This window comes from Heterocephalus glaber, unplaced genomic scaffold (genome assembly GCF_053883595.1).
Source record: "Heterocephalus glaber isolate CG9 unplaced genomic scaffold, H.glaber_assembly_v1.0 deba00001497, whole genome shotgun sequence".
Taxonomy (NCBI): Eukaryota; Metazoa; Chordata; class Mammalia; order Rodentia; family Bathyergidae; genus Heterocephalus; species Heterocephalus glaber.
In genome coordinates, this window is record NW_028258320.1 from 49,623,684 (window position 1) to 49,641,511 (window position 17,828).

General features: G+C 34.6%; 1 protein-coding gene across 1 annotated transcript in view; it reads left to right on the top strand.

The window, feature by feature from the left end:
- The window catches only part of Cutc (cutC copper transporter), a 32,226-nt gene extending 14,709 nt beyond the window's left edge, over positions 1-17,517 (top strand). The window contains exons 3-9 of the mRNA XM_004838649.3: positions 1,029-1,088; positions 3,625-3,834; positions 5,019-5,054; positions 7,343-7,476; positions 12,327-12,354; positions 16,125-16,230; positions 17,044-17,517. Coding sequence (XP_004838706.1) covers positions 1,029-1,088; positions 3,625-3,834; positions 5,019-5,054; positions 7,343-7,476; positions 12,327-12,354; positions 16,125-16,230; positions 17,044-17,158 — 689 coding nt within the window. The 3' untranslated portion in view covers positions 17,159-17,517. The remainder of the gene's footprint in view (positions 1-1,028; positions 1,089-3,624; positions 3,835-5,018; positions 5,055-7,342; positions 7,477-12,326; positions 12,355-16,124; positions 16,231-17,043) is intronic.
- The last annotated feature ends 311 nt before the right edge of the window (positions 17,518-17,828 follow it).

The following is a 17,828-nucleotide window of genomic DNA, read 5'->3' on the forward strand; positions in this document are numbered from 1 at the left end:
CAATTGCGGTTTTGTTCATAAAATCTTTTCCTCCACTGATGTCTTCAAGGGTTCTACCTAACCTCTGTTCCAACTGGTTCAGAGTTTCTATTTTAATATTTAGATCCTTAATCTATTTTAATTTTAGTTTAGTGCCTGGTGAGAGATATAGGTCTAGTTTTAACATTTGGCAAGTTGAAGCCCAATTTTTCCAGCACCATTTATTAAAGAGGCTGTCTTTCCTCCAGTGAGGGTGTTTGGCTCCTTTATCGAAGATGAGATGGCTGAGTGTGTCTGGCATTGTTTCTGCATCTTCTAATCTGTTCCACTGGTCCTCAGTTCTGTTTCTTTGCCAGTCCCATGCTGTTTTTATCACAGTAGCTTTGTAGTATAGTTGCAGGTTGGGGATTGTGATACTCCCTGCCATGTCTCTGTTACCTAGAATTGCTTTTGCTATTCTGGGTCTCTTCTTGTTCTAAATGAATTTTTGGATTGTTTTCTCGAGGTCTCTGAAGTATGCTGCTGGGATCTCCATTGGAATTGCATTCAATCTATATAGCAGTTTTGGAAGTATGGCCATTTTCACTATATTAATCCTTCCTACCCAGGAGCAGGGGATGTCTGTCCATTTTCTGGTATCATCTTCAATCTCTCTTTTCAGAATGCCATAGTTTTCAGAGAAGAGGTCTTTGATTTCTTTCATTAGGTTGATTCCTAGGTATTTCAGTTTTTTGGATGCTATTGTGAAAGGAATTATTGGCCCTGTTTCTCTCTGAGTGAGTCTGTCATTGGTGTAGAGGAAAGCTATTGATTTTTGTATGTTGACCTTGTAACCAGCTACTTGACTGAATTTGGTTATTAAGTCTAGAAGACTTTTGGTGGAGTTCTTGGGGTCTTCTATATAGAGTATCATTAGACATGCATTATTACCATACCTGGCAGTGTCACACACAACTTTTAAGACTTCTGTACTTGGAAAAATATTGTAAACCATTTGCTATTTATTTAAAAAATGGTGCTGAGCAGTGTTTTTTGTTTTTTTATTACAGGTGCTGGTCGGATTGAATTATGTTCTGGTTTATTGGAAGGAGGGACCACACCCAGCATGGGTAAATGCCTATTTTTCACAAATTATCTTTTTTATAGAGCCAAGGCACGACTGATTATCAGTCTCATGCAGTCATTAAGAATGCTATGAATATCAGTTTGAAATGCTTATGGTTTACATAGCATAATCAAAGATTTGATCATTTCTTTCTCTAGCATTAAAAAGGTTGAAGTAAGTAGCTGGTGTGTTATACTGATTTAGCTGCTCTGCAGTAAAATCAGTTACATCTTTCTTATTTATTTCTGAAAAATATTTTTGCTGGGTGTAAAATTCTAGGTTGACAGTTTTTTTTTCTCTTTCAGTTCTTTGAAGATGTTTTTGCGCTATCTTCTTGCTTGCATTGTTTCTGATAAGAAATCTATCATCCACATCTTTGTTTTTCTCTATATACCAATTTGGTTACTTTTAAGATTTTTTTCTTCCCAATTTTGAATAGTTCAATTATGATGTACCTGAATATAGTTTTCCTCATGATTTTTAGACCTGTGCACTTATAATTTCCATCATATTTGGAAAATTTTCAGCAATGTCCTCCACTTCCTCCTTCAGAGATTTCAGTTATATTTGTATTAGATTGCTTGAAATTGTCCTAGAACTTACTGATAAGCTACAATTTTTAAGAAAAATCTCCTTTCTGTATTTTATTTTGCATATTTTTTCTTCAAGTGTACACATCTTTCCTGCTGCAATGTTTAATCTGTTAGTCTTGCCTAGTATATTTTTCATCTCGTACATTGTAGTATGTAGATATTTGAATTTTTTTATATCTCCCTTGTGTTTTCTGAATGTTTTTGAACATAAAGGATGAAATTATAATAGTTGTTTTAATGACTTTGCTAATTCTAACATCTATTCAAGTTCTGGGTCTCTTTAATTTGATTGACATGTCTCATTTAATTTAAAATGTAGTATGAATTTTATTTTATTGGTTACTCAATGTTTTTGCATTCAAATATATAATTTTGAGCAGTTAGGTCACTGGTTACTTGGGAACATTTTGGAACTTTCAGGTCTTCGTTTTAAGATTTATTAGGCAATTCTGGAGTAATAATCAATCTGGAACTTAGGAAAGACCTTTCTCTGTACTCCATTCAGTGTCTGTGATTCTTGAAGTTTTTCTGTCCAGTTGATGAGAACAGTCATTATTCACAACATGGTATAAATGATGGACACATTCTTTCTTATCCTCTTTATCCTCTTTAGTAATTTCTTCCTGGCCTTGTATAGTTTCTTTACATGTATCCATCGGTAAGTACTTAGCTGAATATTAAAGGGGGTTCTTTGCAGATATCTAGAGTTCTTTTTTCTCTCTTCCCTGGTATTTTTTCCTGAAAACTGTAGCTACCTTGGTCTCCGTGGACTCCAAGCTTTGTCTCAACTCAGAATTCTGTAGGTTCCCTCTCCCTGTGCTGTGTCCTTGAGACTCTCCAGGCAGTAAACCGGTCAAACATCACTCTTACCCTACTTGTTTTTGTCTTTCAGGGATCATTGTCTTTTGTTGTTTGATATTCAAAGGATTGTTTTAAATACTTTGTCCATATATTGGTTACCATAGGAAAGAGGGTAAAACTAGTTCTTGTAACTGTCTTGACCAAAAGCAGAAGTCCCTGTATGAATTTTTGACTCCAGAGTTATGCTACTCTGCTACTGATATTGATACTGATATGCTATTGATCTTGATGTGGCATTATTTAGTATAAAAAATTTATATGTTTAAGAGCCCTTTGGAACCTTTTCACTAAAAAGGCAATCTCCGGCCATTCTATAATCCCTACAGTGTATTTGTAAATTAGAATGTAATCTGTTTTTCACAACTCCAGTCATCCATTGCTTGATACTGGGCATATTTCTATTCTGTGCAAACTGAAGTTCTTTTAGCAAGGAAAAAGAAGCGATTCATATTTGGTAAACAAATGATGGTGCTTGTCACAAATCTTGTATTGTTGAGTGTTTCCAGGTTGACCACATTGTGTCATATGTAGGTACTTTTGTTCAAATATCTCTGCAAAATACCACAAATAGGTAGAATTTTTCTACCTTTCAAAAATAGGTTTTGCTAAATTTCTTATCCAGTAAGGTGACATAAACTTTGGAAACATTTAACCATTTGTATAGAGGATTTTAAATACAGCTGTAATCAGTTAGAAAAGGAGAAATTTGGTCCTGGGGAATGTACTCATAGAACATTGAGGCTAGTAGTTACTACACTTTCAAGTGTCGTAACCAATAAAAGGGTTCTGAGTCAGAAGGATTTTTGTTGGGACAACTGATAAGTGCTTTTATATTGCAGTATCTTCAGTTTTCTAAATTGCTCTTTTTAATTCCTGACTTCCCTATTGCTTACTTTCTACCAATATATACATTTTTTTCTTATTGTCCTTCTTCCCTTTATATCCATTTTCTCTGGTTTCCTCAGTCAACTCTTTCTTTTGGGTGTAATTACAAGAACAAATGTACAAATGTACATGTAATATTTTATTGACTTTCTGGATCTTTTAGCTCACATTTGAATTTTAGTTTGTTTTTTGTTCTTATAGGTGTTCTTCAAGTAGTGAAACAGAGTGTCCAGATCCCAGTTTTTGTGATGATTCGGCCACGTGGAGGTGATTTTTTATATTCAGATCGTGAAATTGAGGTGATGAAGGCTGACATTCAGCTTGCCAAGCTTTATGGTGCAGATGGTTTGGTATTTGGGGCACTGACTGAAGATGGACATATTGACAAAGAGCTGTGCATGTCTCTTGTGGGTAAGAATTTGCATTAAGATGATTGTGTTTATGCTCTCAGTGCAGAAAAATATCACAAAACTGACTTTTCAGTCATACCTGCAGGCACTTAACTTACGCATCCTATTTTAAGCACTAGTTATTTAGATGATCTACAGTAACTGAGGAAAGCCAAGAGAGCTTTATCACACAGAACCTCCACCCTAAACATCTAAATTAACTACATACTGTTTAAAATAGGTAGAATGTGTCTACAGGTGTGACTGAGAAGTCAGTTTTTTGATGCCTATCTTAGTTCCTTTAACCACTATACCAAAAACTTTTAAAAGCTGTTGCAGTCAATGCGTATGGAGAGAAGGGGAGAGGAGAGAAGCAAACTTTTATATTACCAAGCTAAAGTATTTCTTAAGATCCACAGAGGGGCAAGTAGTAGATGTAATGCTTTCTAGTTGCCAGAAATTTTACTTGGTGTGACTCAATCAAAATCAGAATTTAGTGGAAAGATAAGACTTGAATTTGTAAGGCTACTGTTCTATTTTTATTGTAGTTCACATTTTTTACTTCTTAGGAGAAGAAAGTACAAAGTTTCAGCTAACATGGAAGATTCTGTATATAGTAATCAATGGTGACTCTTCTTGTTTTTTTTTTTCTATTAGTTATATGTTTGTGATATATAATAATTACATTCATCCAGGTGTGGAGGCACACACCTGTGATCCAGCACTCAGGAGGCTGAGGCAGGAGGATCACCAGCAGTTTGGAGCCAGCCTGGGCTACATAATGAGTTCAAGGCCAGCTTGATGTACATAGCAAGACCCTGTTTAAAAAATAATTATAATAATTACATTCATCTTGGGTAATTGGAACACACTTATATCACATCTTAATCATTTTTAATTCCCCTTCCCTTCCCCATGCTCCTGTCTGCCTCCATCTCTAGATCCTGTTTCTGTCTCCACAGAGTCTCCCTCCCTTTACCCTGTCATCTGTGTTGGGTTGTGTTTAGTTTTGTAATTCAGGTTGGCCTTGAACTCACCATGTAGCCCAGGCTGGCCTCAAACTTGCAGCAATCCTCCTGCCTCAGCCTCCCAAGTGCTGGGATTACAGGCATGCACCACCATGCCTGGATGTACTTCTTCTTTTGAGAAGTGTCTATTCAGTGATCACCTCTTTTTCAATCCTGTTATATGACTTTCTTTTTATAGCTCTTTGCCGACCTCTGCCAGTCACTTTCCATCGAGGTGAGTTATTTCCATTTTAGAAATTCTCTTGAATGGTGTCAGTTGTCTGGTATCACTAGAGGCCACTAGATGTCTATGGAACACAGTTCTATAGTGTTTACAGTGTTACTAGTTGGTTTTTATAAATTTTTTAAGGCTCAGTTATGAAAAGTTGTTAAAAGTGATGGTAGGATATAAAGATAGAGGGATAGATTAAGTATTGGTTGCATTGAATGTATCTATCCAAATAACTGTCCTGAGATTCATTTTAATTAGATGACTTTAGATCATGTGCACCCATAAAAAGAATAAAACACTGTGGCCAGTGAAATGTACTGGCAGATTTAAGCTAGACAAAACTATTCTAGAGCTAGAGGATAGGGAGGTCAATTTTCTCAGATAGAGGCTTCTTGGGAGAGAGATTGGATATGTGAAGATAAATTGGGCATTTTTAGGAAGGGGGAAACAAGAAATAGATGCTAAATCATCAATGAACAGATATCTACTATAGTATACAAAATTACTTTTCATGATTGACAGTTTGTCTGTGTTGTATAAAGAAATGCTTTGCATTCTCAAATTGGTAGTTAAAATTCCCATACTCTTTGGCTAGTTCTTGAAGTGGAGGAACAAGTGTCACTTTTGCACTGGTATTGCACATGAAAGGAAGGCAGTCAGATTTTTTCAATTTTTTCCCCTTCATTATATGCTTAAAAAATTTTTAAATGCCTTTTTTTCCCCTTGTAAGTTAGCATTCAGAGATTAGGTTAAGAATGCATATCAGTATCTGCGTCCATTTTTAGAAGTTAGGGATAAAGTTTTTGGTATCTTTGTTTCTTTTGAAATGTATGGCACGACCAGAAAAATATTTTCTTTGACTTGATGTTAGTAATGCTTCTTATAAGCTAACAGTAACTAAAAAATCTTAAGTTGCTTAAAGTCAGCATTTTGAGGGTAGCCACACACAAGAAAATTTAAACATGAAAAGTATTTTAAGTTAGTGAGCATTTACGTGAAAAATGTATAGTTTAAAATTTTTATGTGTTAAATAACTTAAAAGCAAACTAGTTTTATAAAACATATTTTTCCTTTTGTGAACTTAGAAAATGACCTCAAATTTCTGTTCATTTCCTTTTCTCCAGTAAGTTTAACAAAAATATTTACTTAATTTGTAGAAATTTTGCGTTGTCCTGGATACTACACTTTTTACACTTATTTAATTAGGTAGTATGGTAGTGTAGTTACTGGTGAGACAGTGCTGCTACTGAAAAAGGAAAATCCTCTGCAGTAGTTTTTGCTGCCTACATAATGTTAAAGGGAGAAAAGAAGGGGCCTGTCCTAGAGAACCAAGTAGTACCTGCTAGCATAGATGAGAAGTTCTGTATCATGTAGCAGTGCAGAGAACCAAAGATTTCTGTTTTGAGATTCCTAGATCACTTTCCTCTCTCTTGGGGAGTGAAATTTCTTAGAAAGTATGATGGAATTGAAACTTCATGTAGTCTCTTAAAAACAACTGTCCTTATGCTATAAGCCTTAAGTATATCAGGTAAATGAATTAATATAAAACATTAATTAATAATGAGAATGTGAGCCAAGGTTTTTACTAAAACCAGTGAGTATAGTGTTTCATTTTGTATAATCTAGTTTGTCTGAAGTCTTAGAGCAGTTTTACATATTTGGTCACTTACCTATTGCACATAACATTTCTATCATATCTGAATGCTACCTGTGTACATTTATTTAATAATATTCTTAATAAAATCTTAAGTTTATTTTAAAGAGAAACTTTTATAATTACTGAAGAATTGGAAACTTTTTTCTTCTTGTGTACATTTAAGTAAATAGACCAGTTAAAATGTGTACCAAGCTGGGTGTGGTGATGCACACCTGTGATCCCATCACTTTGGAAGCTAAGGCAGGAGGATCACTGTGAGTTCAAGCCCAGCATGGACTGCTACATAGTAAGTTCAAAGCCAGCCTGAAATACAAGCAAGACCCTCTCTCAAAAATAAGAAATGTATACTAATAAAATGATCATGCATATGGTAATGGTATTCAGGCTGTGGTGTGCTGGTAAACTGGCACTTGAAAAAAAAAGAGCCCTGATTTTTAGTGTTTTCTGATTTCTGTGGCTTATATATGCTACCTTGATTAATTTCAAGATGTCAGTTTATTTACAGTCTGACTTGCAAAATTCCTGAATATTTAACAGTGGCGTTTATAAGGCAGTATAATCTGGGTTCAGTGTACAACTGTATGTAAACTATATAACGCTGCAGTTTTGCACATTTGTTCAAAATTTATTTCAGCTTTTGACATGGTTCATGATCCAGTGGCAGCTCTAGAGACCCTCTTAACCTTGGGATTTGAACGAGTATTGACCAGTGGATGTGACAGTTCAGCATTGGAAGGACTACCTCTAATAAAGCGACTCATAGATGAGGTATAAGCATTTTTTTTTCTTCCTAAGACTGTTGTGCTTACTCTTTTTTGTTGTTCTGCTAGGTTGTAAAACTAAATATTACTGATTTTATGATTACTTCAGGAAAAAGCAAACAGGTGGTGATGTACTTATATAATTCTTATTTCTTTTTTTTAGTACTGGGGATCGAACTTGGAACCTTGTGCTTGTGAGGCAGGCAGCAGAGCCACTGAGCTAAATCCCTGGCCTGATCTGATGTAATTTGGATGAGCACAGCAAATTTTACATTTCTATGCCATCAGCATTGCCTGACTTTAAGTCATATTTTTTTTCATTGTCAGCCTATATATACTCAGGGAATTCCATATAAAATTTCTGAGAATTATCATTTTCAAGTATATTCCAAAATTAAAATTACATTCTTCTTTCATTTTTTTCTCCATTTTTTAATATAGGAGCAAATATATTTTACTCTTATATGACTTCTCCTGATGAGCTAGCATCATTTGTAGGGCAGTCAGGAATGGCTTTGTAGTAGAAGTATGTCTGTGTTTTAATGACACCAGTCCAGAGGCATTCTAAGTGAGTAAAGACTTTGCGATAAGAGAGTTCTGTGTTTGAGAGTCAAGTTTGACACTTACTTGCCATGTAATGTTGAGTAGGTTACTAATTTTGAAGGCTCTATTTTCTTTCTTTTTTTTTTTTGGTACTGGGGATCGAACTTGGATCCTTGCGCTTGCGAGGCGGGTGGCGAAACCACTGAGCTAAATCTCCAGCTAGGCTCTGTTTTCTTGTGTGTGAAATTGAGATTAATTTTTCCTTCATAGGGTTTCTCTAAGGATTGAAAGTCTTAGCACAGTGCTCGGTGTATAGTAGGTTTTAGTACATTTTAGTTTTCATTACTATTCTTTTAAAAAGTTTTTATTAGTACATGTTTGTAGTACATAATGTTAGCATTCCTTGTTTGGATTTGGTGAATGTACATGACATATCTTAATTCCTTTTTTCATTCTTTTTCCCTCCCCTCCTTATCCCTTCCTCTATCTCTTGATCCTCTTCCCATTTGAGAAAGATCTATCTCCCTACTTCTTATTATCTATTATTTTGCTCTTTGTTTATAATTTGGATTTTTCATATAAGAGAAACCATGTGATATTTAAGCGTGTGTGTCTGATTTATTTCACTTAGCATTATGGTCTACAAATAATACAAAAGGGGGCCGGGGATTTAGCTCAATGGTGCCACCATGCTAGGTCCTGAGTTTGATCCCCAGTACCAAAAACAAACATACAAGTAACACAGGTTTACCTTTCCTTATGGCAGAGTGGTACTCCATTATGTGTAAATACCATGTTCTCTTTATCTGTTTATATGCTGATGGACATACAGGCTCCTTCCAAGATTCAGCTATACTATTACTTCTTTTATACAATAGTGTTATTTATCATTGTATTGATATTTATTTTCACATTTCCATAGCCATGAAAATAATTTTAAGAAATTTCACCTAAAGATCTGATGTGATTTTGTTACTATGGAATTTACTGAATTTTGCAAATATTTAATAAGTATATATTAGGTACAGAGTATTTATACTATGGTGGTGACCAAACGGGTGTGTGTATACATGTGTGCGTATCTGTGTGTGTATGTGTATGTGTGTGTGGTCACTGTCTTCACACTGTAGTGCACAACTTTTTAATTGAGTATAATAATAAAAGGTACTGTGGGGCATGTTGAAAGGAATTAACTCCCAATATGGGGGATGTAGGTTGACAATAAGGAAAGCTTCCCAGCAGAAAAGATAATCAAAACTGAAATGTGCCGGGGATTTAGCTCAGTGGTGCTGCCACCTGCCTTGCAAGCACAAGGACCTGAGTTCGATCCTCGTACTGCCCCCCCCGCCCCCGCCAAAACTGAAATGTGCTCATTTGAAAGAAGTTTGAGAGTTATTCATGTAAAACTAGTTCATAGAGAGAATGGGAGAATTGTTCCACACAAAATAAATAAATGTAAAGGGCTGGGAACAAAGGCAAGCATAGCTTAAGATACTGAAGAATGATCAAAAAGTTGAAGATGAAGAGAATAATGATATCCAGAGCCTTGAAAACCTTATTAAATAGTTTATATTTAATCCCTGGTACAGTGGGTAAGCCTAAAGCATTTTAAAATAGAAGAGTTGGTGAATCAAGTTTCCATTTTAAAAAGGTACGGTTGAGGGGTAGGAGGAGAGTGATGATCAAAGTATGTTATGTACATATACGAATCTGCCAAAATGAAACCCATTTATCTTTATAACCAACAAAAAAGAAGATACAATTATAGTTATGTATTGCATTTCAGAATATCTGTGTGTGTGCGCGTGTGTTTCTCTGTGTGTTTTGTATGGTAGTCATTGTTTGGAAGGAAGAACTGGATTAAATATTTTTATATACTAACTTAACTCCTGAAAGTCACTACCTAGCAGTATAATACACTGGCCAGAAAATAGATTTTGGGATTATAATCGTGGTTTAAATGTTGGTTTTGTCACTTAGTAAGTGGTGTTGGGCAAATTACCTAACCATCTGAAATCTCACTTCCTCTACAGTGTCGGGATGATAATAGCACCTACCTCCCAGAATAGTTACAAGAGATTACTTTAGATAATAGCACAATATCTGGCACATAGTAGGGGCTTTATATTGTTAGGTCACTTTGAGAGCCTTGAGTAAACGTACAATTCTAAATAATCTTTTATGAAAGGCCCTCCCCCATAGAATTCATCTCTTTAAAATATCATTTGTGTTTATTTTAGAAAGCCTTCATTTGGGAATAAAATCAGGTAAATGTGACTTTTTTCCTTCCTAAAATTATTTCAGCTTTCTAGGTAGTAAATGTTACTTTTTATGGATAAATTGCTTTATTTAGCACATTTGATGATATGAAACATTCTTGTTCTGCTTAATTTGTCTAATACTTAGTAAATTCTGTGAAATAGACCTTCTCTTTTACTCTTTATTTCATTACTTTCCTTTATTTTTTTCTTCATTGTACTTATTACCTGAAATTTTGTTGTGTAAATATTCCTGTCTGTTGCCTGTCATCCTTGAATGTGTTAAGCTTCATGAAAGAAGAAACTTTTTCTTGTTTGCAATGTTAGGAAGGAAGAGGTTTTCTTTCACCTTCTTATATTTAATTCTCGAGGGCCTGCTAATTAGCTGACAAAGATGCATTAGCAGGAGAAAAAAACCAGATTGATTTCATATGTAACTATATACATTCTTATATACATAAGGAATTTCATAACAAAATATGCCTCAAAGGGATGATTAGAATTTGGGACCTGTATAACATTCTAGTAAGTGAAGAGGAAATAGAGAAGGCTTATTATAGGTGAAAAAATAATTTTTGAGGAAGCTGATTAGGCCCTTAGAAGCATAAATTGAAGATATCATAGTTTTATAATAATTTCAATCCCTTTCTTCCAGAATTATCAGAAATTAAATATAATTCTTGTAGTCACAGTTAAATAAATCCATGGTTTTGTTTAACTGGTATGATAAATGAAGGAATATAATAGAGGATATAGGATTTGAGTGGGTTTTCCTCCAGTGTTCTACAATTATGTTACACTTTGTTTTCTATTAAAATCTTTTTTTTGGGCCAGGGATTTAGCTCAGTGGTTCCATCGCCTGCCTTGCAAGCACAAGGACCAGAGTTTGATCCCCAGTACCAAAAAAATCTTTTTTTTATTAGTGCCTTTCTGTTTTACAAAATATTGGACTTCAGTGAGGTATTTTCATATATGTTTATAACATATTTTGATTATATCCATCCCCTTGTTCCTGTCCCCCTCCTTTTATTCCCTTCCTCTCTCTTCTGCTTTCATACTATCTTTTGTTTTTTGTTTCTTAGATTCTACATATTAAGGAAAACATGTGTTATCTGTCTTTCCGAATCTGACTTATTTCATCTAATATGATGATGTCCAGTTCCATTTTTCTACAGATGACATAATTTTGTTCTTTTTTTTGGTACCAGGGATCGAACTCAGGTCCTTGTGCTTGCGCAGCAGGTGGCGAAACCACTGAGCTAAATCCCCGGCCCAATTTTGTTCTTGTTTATGGATGAATAATACTCCATTGTGTGTATATATTCCACATTTTATTAATTCATCCATCAATGGACACCTAAGCTGGTTCCTTTGTTAAAATGTTGTGGTTTGTCATTATTGTTTTGTTTTCTGAGACAAGGTCTCCTGCGTAGTTCAGGCTTTCTTCAAACTCACAGCTGATCTTCCTGCTTCAGCGTCCATAGTGTTGGAAATTCAGGCAAGCACCACCACGCCTGGCTTAAGGTCTTGTTTGAATTTCAACTATTCTCATCCCACTGGATACTGAAGTTCTAAGAACTCAGAACCAGAATTTTTCTGTTTTTTGTTTTTTATGGGGGTTTTTTTGGTTTTTTGAGTCAGGGTTTTGCTATGTGGTTGAAGCTGGCCTTGAACTTACTTTGTAGCCCAGGCTGGCCTGGAACTCACAGCAATCCTCCTGCCTCAGCCTCCCAAGTGCTGAGATTATAGGCATGTGCCACCAGGGCCTGGCATGTGTGTCATTTTTTTCTGTAAGGCTTTTCTTAAGGTAAGGAGATTATTCAGTATTTATATTATATCCTTTTTTATGTTAATAACAAAACATGAGTTTTTAAAACAATATAGTAAAATAGTTTTGTCCACAAAAGTTAGTGTTGGGACATCCTGCTTCCCCAAGATTCCATCTATTGAAAATTAAACTTTAAAATTTAACTTCGACTCTTGTTTCTGTTCTTACTGCCTTATTACCCCAATTAAGGGAAAGATATTAAAATTCACTTTTTTTCTCTTTTTTCAGGCAAAAGGCAAGATTGTGGTAATGCCAGGTATTTATTTATCTCCTTATTTGTTAGCATAATACTGGACTGTAGTAGAGCCAAGGGAGCAGGAAAATGTGGGAGGAAGTATTATAGGATGGTATTCAAAGAGAACAATATATAATTTGATTAAAATGTTTAATTAGGATATCTGTGCTGGAATTTAAAACTTTAGAAAGCAGAAAACATTCTAACAAGATCAGTTTACAGAGGAGTAAATAAGGAACTAGGTTAGGATTGGGGTTTCTCCATTTTTGCTTTCTCACAGTATAGAATTTTATAAATTTAGCTGTTCATTTCTGGTAAGGCACAGCAAGTTTGATGCTGCTTTATTGTGTAAGGCCAAATGCTTAGATGACATCCCTAGATAAATATAATAATCTATCAGTTCATGAAAATCTCTGATGGCCAGATTTTTTTGTAGCCAGTATAATTTGAGCATATTCTCTTAATGATAACCATAAGATCAATTAAGTACATAATGGCTCATTAGAAATGAAGAGATGGGATAGTTTTTTAAAGAATTGGATGAGGCAACCTGGAATCAGAATGAGACAAATATAAAGGCACTCTTTTTTTTCCTTTTTTTTGGTATCGGGGATCGAACTTGGGTCTTTGAGCTTGCTCAGCAGGCGGCGAAACTACTGAGCTAAATCCCCACCCTATAAAGGCATTCTTAATTTTTTTCTTTTTGTTATTTTTACAAACATAGAAAAGTAGAAAACAGAATAATCAATGATTATATGCTCATTCTCTAGTTCAAACATTTTGCCACATTTGTCTTTTTTCTATCCTGAGATATTTTAAAGTTAAATTAAAGGTATCATGGCATATTATCTTTATGCATCTCTATAAAAAAGGGCATTTTACTATAACTACAATGCCATTATCACCTCTATCAAAATAAATACTAATTCTTTAATGCCATTTAATGTCTGTTCCATACTATTCTTCTCCAGTTGTCCCCAAAATGTATTTTATAGCTAATATATGCACACTGCTCTCCAATCAAGGAACAAGCATTGGATTTAGTTATCTTTCATAATATTTTTTAATATAGGAGATTTTTCTTGCTTAAAAGAAAAAGCCGTTTAAAAAGTTTGGCCACATACAGTTATGCACACATGTAATCCCAACTGCTTAGAAGTCTAAGGCAAGAGTATTGCAGATTTGAGGGCAGCCTGGACAATTTAGTAAAACTCTATCTCAGAATAAAAAGTAAAAAGGGTTGGGAGTGTGGCTCAGTGGTAGAGCACCCTAGGTTTGATCCCTAGTTATGGAAAGGCAAAAAAAGTTTGCATCACTTAACTTACAGAATGTCTTACTTTTTGGATTTATCAGGTTGTTTCTTTTTAGCTTATTCTGGTTAGCTTATTCCTCTGGCCTCTGTATAACTCGGAGTTAGAGTGAAAAGTTTGATTAGATTCTGGTTACATATTTGGGTGAGAATAATAATTGGGTCAAGATTCTGTATACTTTGTATTATATCACATTAGGAGGTATTTAGTCTCTAGTCATTTCACTACTAATGATGCCAAGACTGACCAGGATTCAAAATGCTAACAATCGCCTAAAGGGCAGCTTTATGAAAGAGGCCAAGTGGAGTGTATTGTCAGGTATTAGGAAGTCTTTGATGTATAGCAAGTCCCTGAAACATGAACAGAAAGAAAGCATATTTTATCTATCAAATTGAGGTAATCAGGGAATTTAAGTGTATTTAGTCTTGATAACTAATGTCCGGGTTTAGACAGTTGTTCATTTTAAGAGTACTTTTGCTTAATGCATAATTACTGAGTTATCTGCTATGTCCAAAGCATTACTTGGAATACAGTTATATAAATAACTACTTTCTGAAGAAGCTAACGGTCTTAGGTCAGAAGATGTTATATACAAAAATATTTGTGATTAAGGTATTTAACAAACCTTACCAAGCAAATGTTAATTACATGTCAGTTACAATTGTACATATATATAGGTGTAAAAAATAGAATGACTATGAAGTAAAAAATAGAATGAATATGAAGTAGTCCTTCTATTTGAGGAGCTTGAAGAATAGAATTGTAAACAGTTTATGACTTTATGTAAATAAATACCAGCAAGTTAAAATTCCTAGATAAATCAGTCTGAATACCTAATAAGTATTCATCATTAGGAAATATAAAGATAAACAGAACATAGTATTGACCTATAAGGATTTTTCATGATGAAACCTATAACATAGAGTCTACCAAAAAAATGTATACACACTTCAGGAAAAGATAAATTTGTATAAATATTTTAATACTAAATTGAGATATCATGAGATTGATTCAAGTTACCTTTGGCCTCTGCAGTTAGAAGAGATGCTCAAAATGGTGGCCATTAGCTTCCAGACATTTACTAGTATGGAGAACTGCTGCTTAGATAACCTTGGTCATTGAAATTGCTGCACTTGCATTTTCAATTTCTTTAAGGGCGGGCAGTGTAGTAGGTTTTCTGTGATATAGGACAACCTCTAAGGTCCTCCATATGAAGATAACACCATCTGTTGAAAAAAATCATACTATTTTTCTTTTTCTGAAGTGTGTATACATTTTTTTGGCAGACCTTGTACTTCAGCTCTGGTTTCCTCATCAATATTGAATTAGTTCTTTGAGGCCCCTTTAACTGCAAAGCTATGTTAGCTGTGTTTGGAAAATGTATTACCTATGTATTGAAGTTGTCAATAACTGAGCAACATGTGTTTAGTGCCCCGATGTTTTATCTTTTAGAAGAAAATAATATGTTTGTTTGTTTGTTTATTGATTGATTGTTCTGGAGATTTAACCCAGGGCCTTCACAATGAGCAGCCCCAGTCCTTTTAAAACTTCAGGGTCTTGCTGAGTCATCCGGGCTGGGATCAAGTTTGTGATTCTTGTGCCTCAGCCTCCTAGAATACTGGGATTATAGGTGTGCCACCACACTCAGTTTATATTATCTCTTAATCTTTACAAGTTTGTGAGATAGACAGTGTTATTCCTCTCTTTTATTGGTGAAAAAGTTTAGGCTCACTAGATTTAAATAATTTATCTAAGATCACACAGCTGTGAAGAGCTACAGTGATGAAGCCAGGATTCCATTCTAAATCTGACTTCTCAGCCTATATTCTTTCTTCTTAGGTTTCAGCAATATGACTATACCACTAATAATAACAACAGTGACAAAGCAGTTAATAAAGTATTTGTTTGTGTGATATTAATAAAATAGAATCAGATTCTTCTGTGAAGTGAAACAAAAAGTTGGTATTGTAATGGATAAACTAGGTAGCATTTTGCCTTATTCCCATTTCCAGTGAAGTCAAGTGTGCTCTTTGAATCCTGAGTCAGAAAGAAAACCTTACAGATTTTCTCAGACACATCTCTGAGGTTGCATTTCTATACTGTTTTCCTCAAACTTATCCTTGCCTTTCATTTTAATTTGATTTTTCTTAAATTGAGGGAGAATAAGGATAGAGTACTGAATGATTTTTCTGCCCCAGAGCAGTCTTCTTCAAGTCGGTAATATGCAGTATAGAATTGCTAGATCAACTAATGAATATAAGAGATTCTGTCATATATGCTGTATGGCTTAACTGTTCTCCAGAATCTGTAGTATACATCTTTTATTACTTTTCTCATTCTTTTTCATTCTAGTGTAAGGGGAGAGTAGTTTTTTCATCAGTGAGAAATTTCGGAATGGAAATTTCAGAATAGTCAGTATTGTTCTCTGTATTTTATGCAAGATTTTGTTCCATTTCATACATTACTTGTTCTTTTTACTAGGAGGTGGCATAACAGACAGAAATCTACAAAGGATCCTTGAGGGTTCAGGTGCTACAGAATTCCACTGTTCTGCTCGATCTTCTAGAGACTCAGGAATGAAGTTTCGGTAAAAATGTATTCTTTGACTTATACAAGAAGGAATGAGATTAATGTTTATTTCTCCAAACAGGACAACTTTGGTTGATGTCATGATTAATGAATAGATGTTATGATTAGTACATAAGTATTGTCATTTTTGCAGTTTAAAAACATTTCTATACTGGTTCTTGTTTTGTATTAAATAAGTAGGATCTTCTGAACATAAGTAAACTTTTACATAGACTGCTTAGTCATTCCAGCCATTGTCTTTGTCATGGTTAAATCTGGCTTTTGCTTCTTCCATAGAAAGACTTAAGTCTGTTTTCAGTGAACTGATGGAACTGAAGATCTGAGTACAGCAGTTAATAATAAATGAATTCAGCAGCTAAGCTTCAGATGAATCACTCACACGTGTCCATTTCCTTTTGCAGAGCTAAGAACTGTGGTATAATGATGGAAGAGTCATAGGCATTTGTGTCCTTCCTATTGAGATCGATTAGTCATCCCTCACCTTTGCTCTGCTTTTCTGTTATTCTGAAATTATATCCCCACTAAGGAATTGAAACTATTATTTTTTAAATTCTTGATAGGATTCCTATAACTTAATGATTTAATCTTTCTAAATTGGGGAAAATGTGATGTAAAAGAAGGAAGAGCCTTAGAATTTGCATTTCTAGATGTAGAATCAAATATGTTGTTTGCTAGACTCAGCTACTAAATATTTCAAGTAAAGACCTTGACCTTACCTTTTTCTTGAGCCATGAAGTAGCCTATAATGTACCAGTAGGGAAGGCTCACTTAACAACTTAATTTTCTGTTCCTTTTCTTATGTTTATTACAGAAATTTCTCTGTTGCCATGGGAGCCTCACTTTCTAACTCAGAATATTCTCTAAAGGTAACAGATGTGATCAAAGTAAGGACTTTGAATGCAATTGCAAAAAATATTCTGGTATAGCTGGACCTCTCTGAGACACATGGATATCACAGTATGAAGGTAGAAGTATACTATAGTTCTGTATCAGCTTTTAGTCTTCTTGGCCGGGACACAATTTTTAAGTTTAATAGGGCAATGGAGTATGTTTTCAAGAAGAAAAAGAAATTGAAAAAGATATTGTTGCATCTTTTGCTAAATCTTGCTGTTATCATGGTTAAATCTGGTCTGCACCTCTTCCACAGAGAGACTTAGATTTCAGTGAAACTAATTAATGCACTGGGAAAATTCAATTGTAAGGTATGAATTCAGAGTGTCACTTCATGGTCAGTTCAATAGCAGTATTTTGCCTTTTCATTTGTAAAATAAAAATTTCCATTCTATTATGGTATAGTCTGTCTTTCTTACTCTGAATACAGTTGGTAGCCAAGTATGAAAGGGAAGATTGTGTTTTGTTTTGCTTTATCCATTTTTTCTTTTTATTATGTATCTGTTGGATATGTTGTTGCCTTGGGCAAGATGCTGAGGTTTCAGAATGAAGTGGTACAACATAAAAATTCCCAGACTTGGAATGTAGGGTAAAAAAGTTTCTAGATTCAGTATCATGCACATATGCAAATATAAATAATCATATTTAATATTTTGCCCACCCCTGCCCCGTGATTTCACTGTGTGATCCTCCAGAGACAAAAGC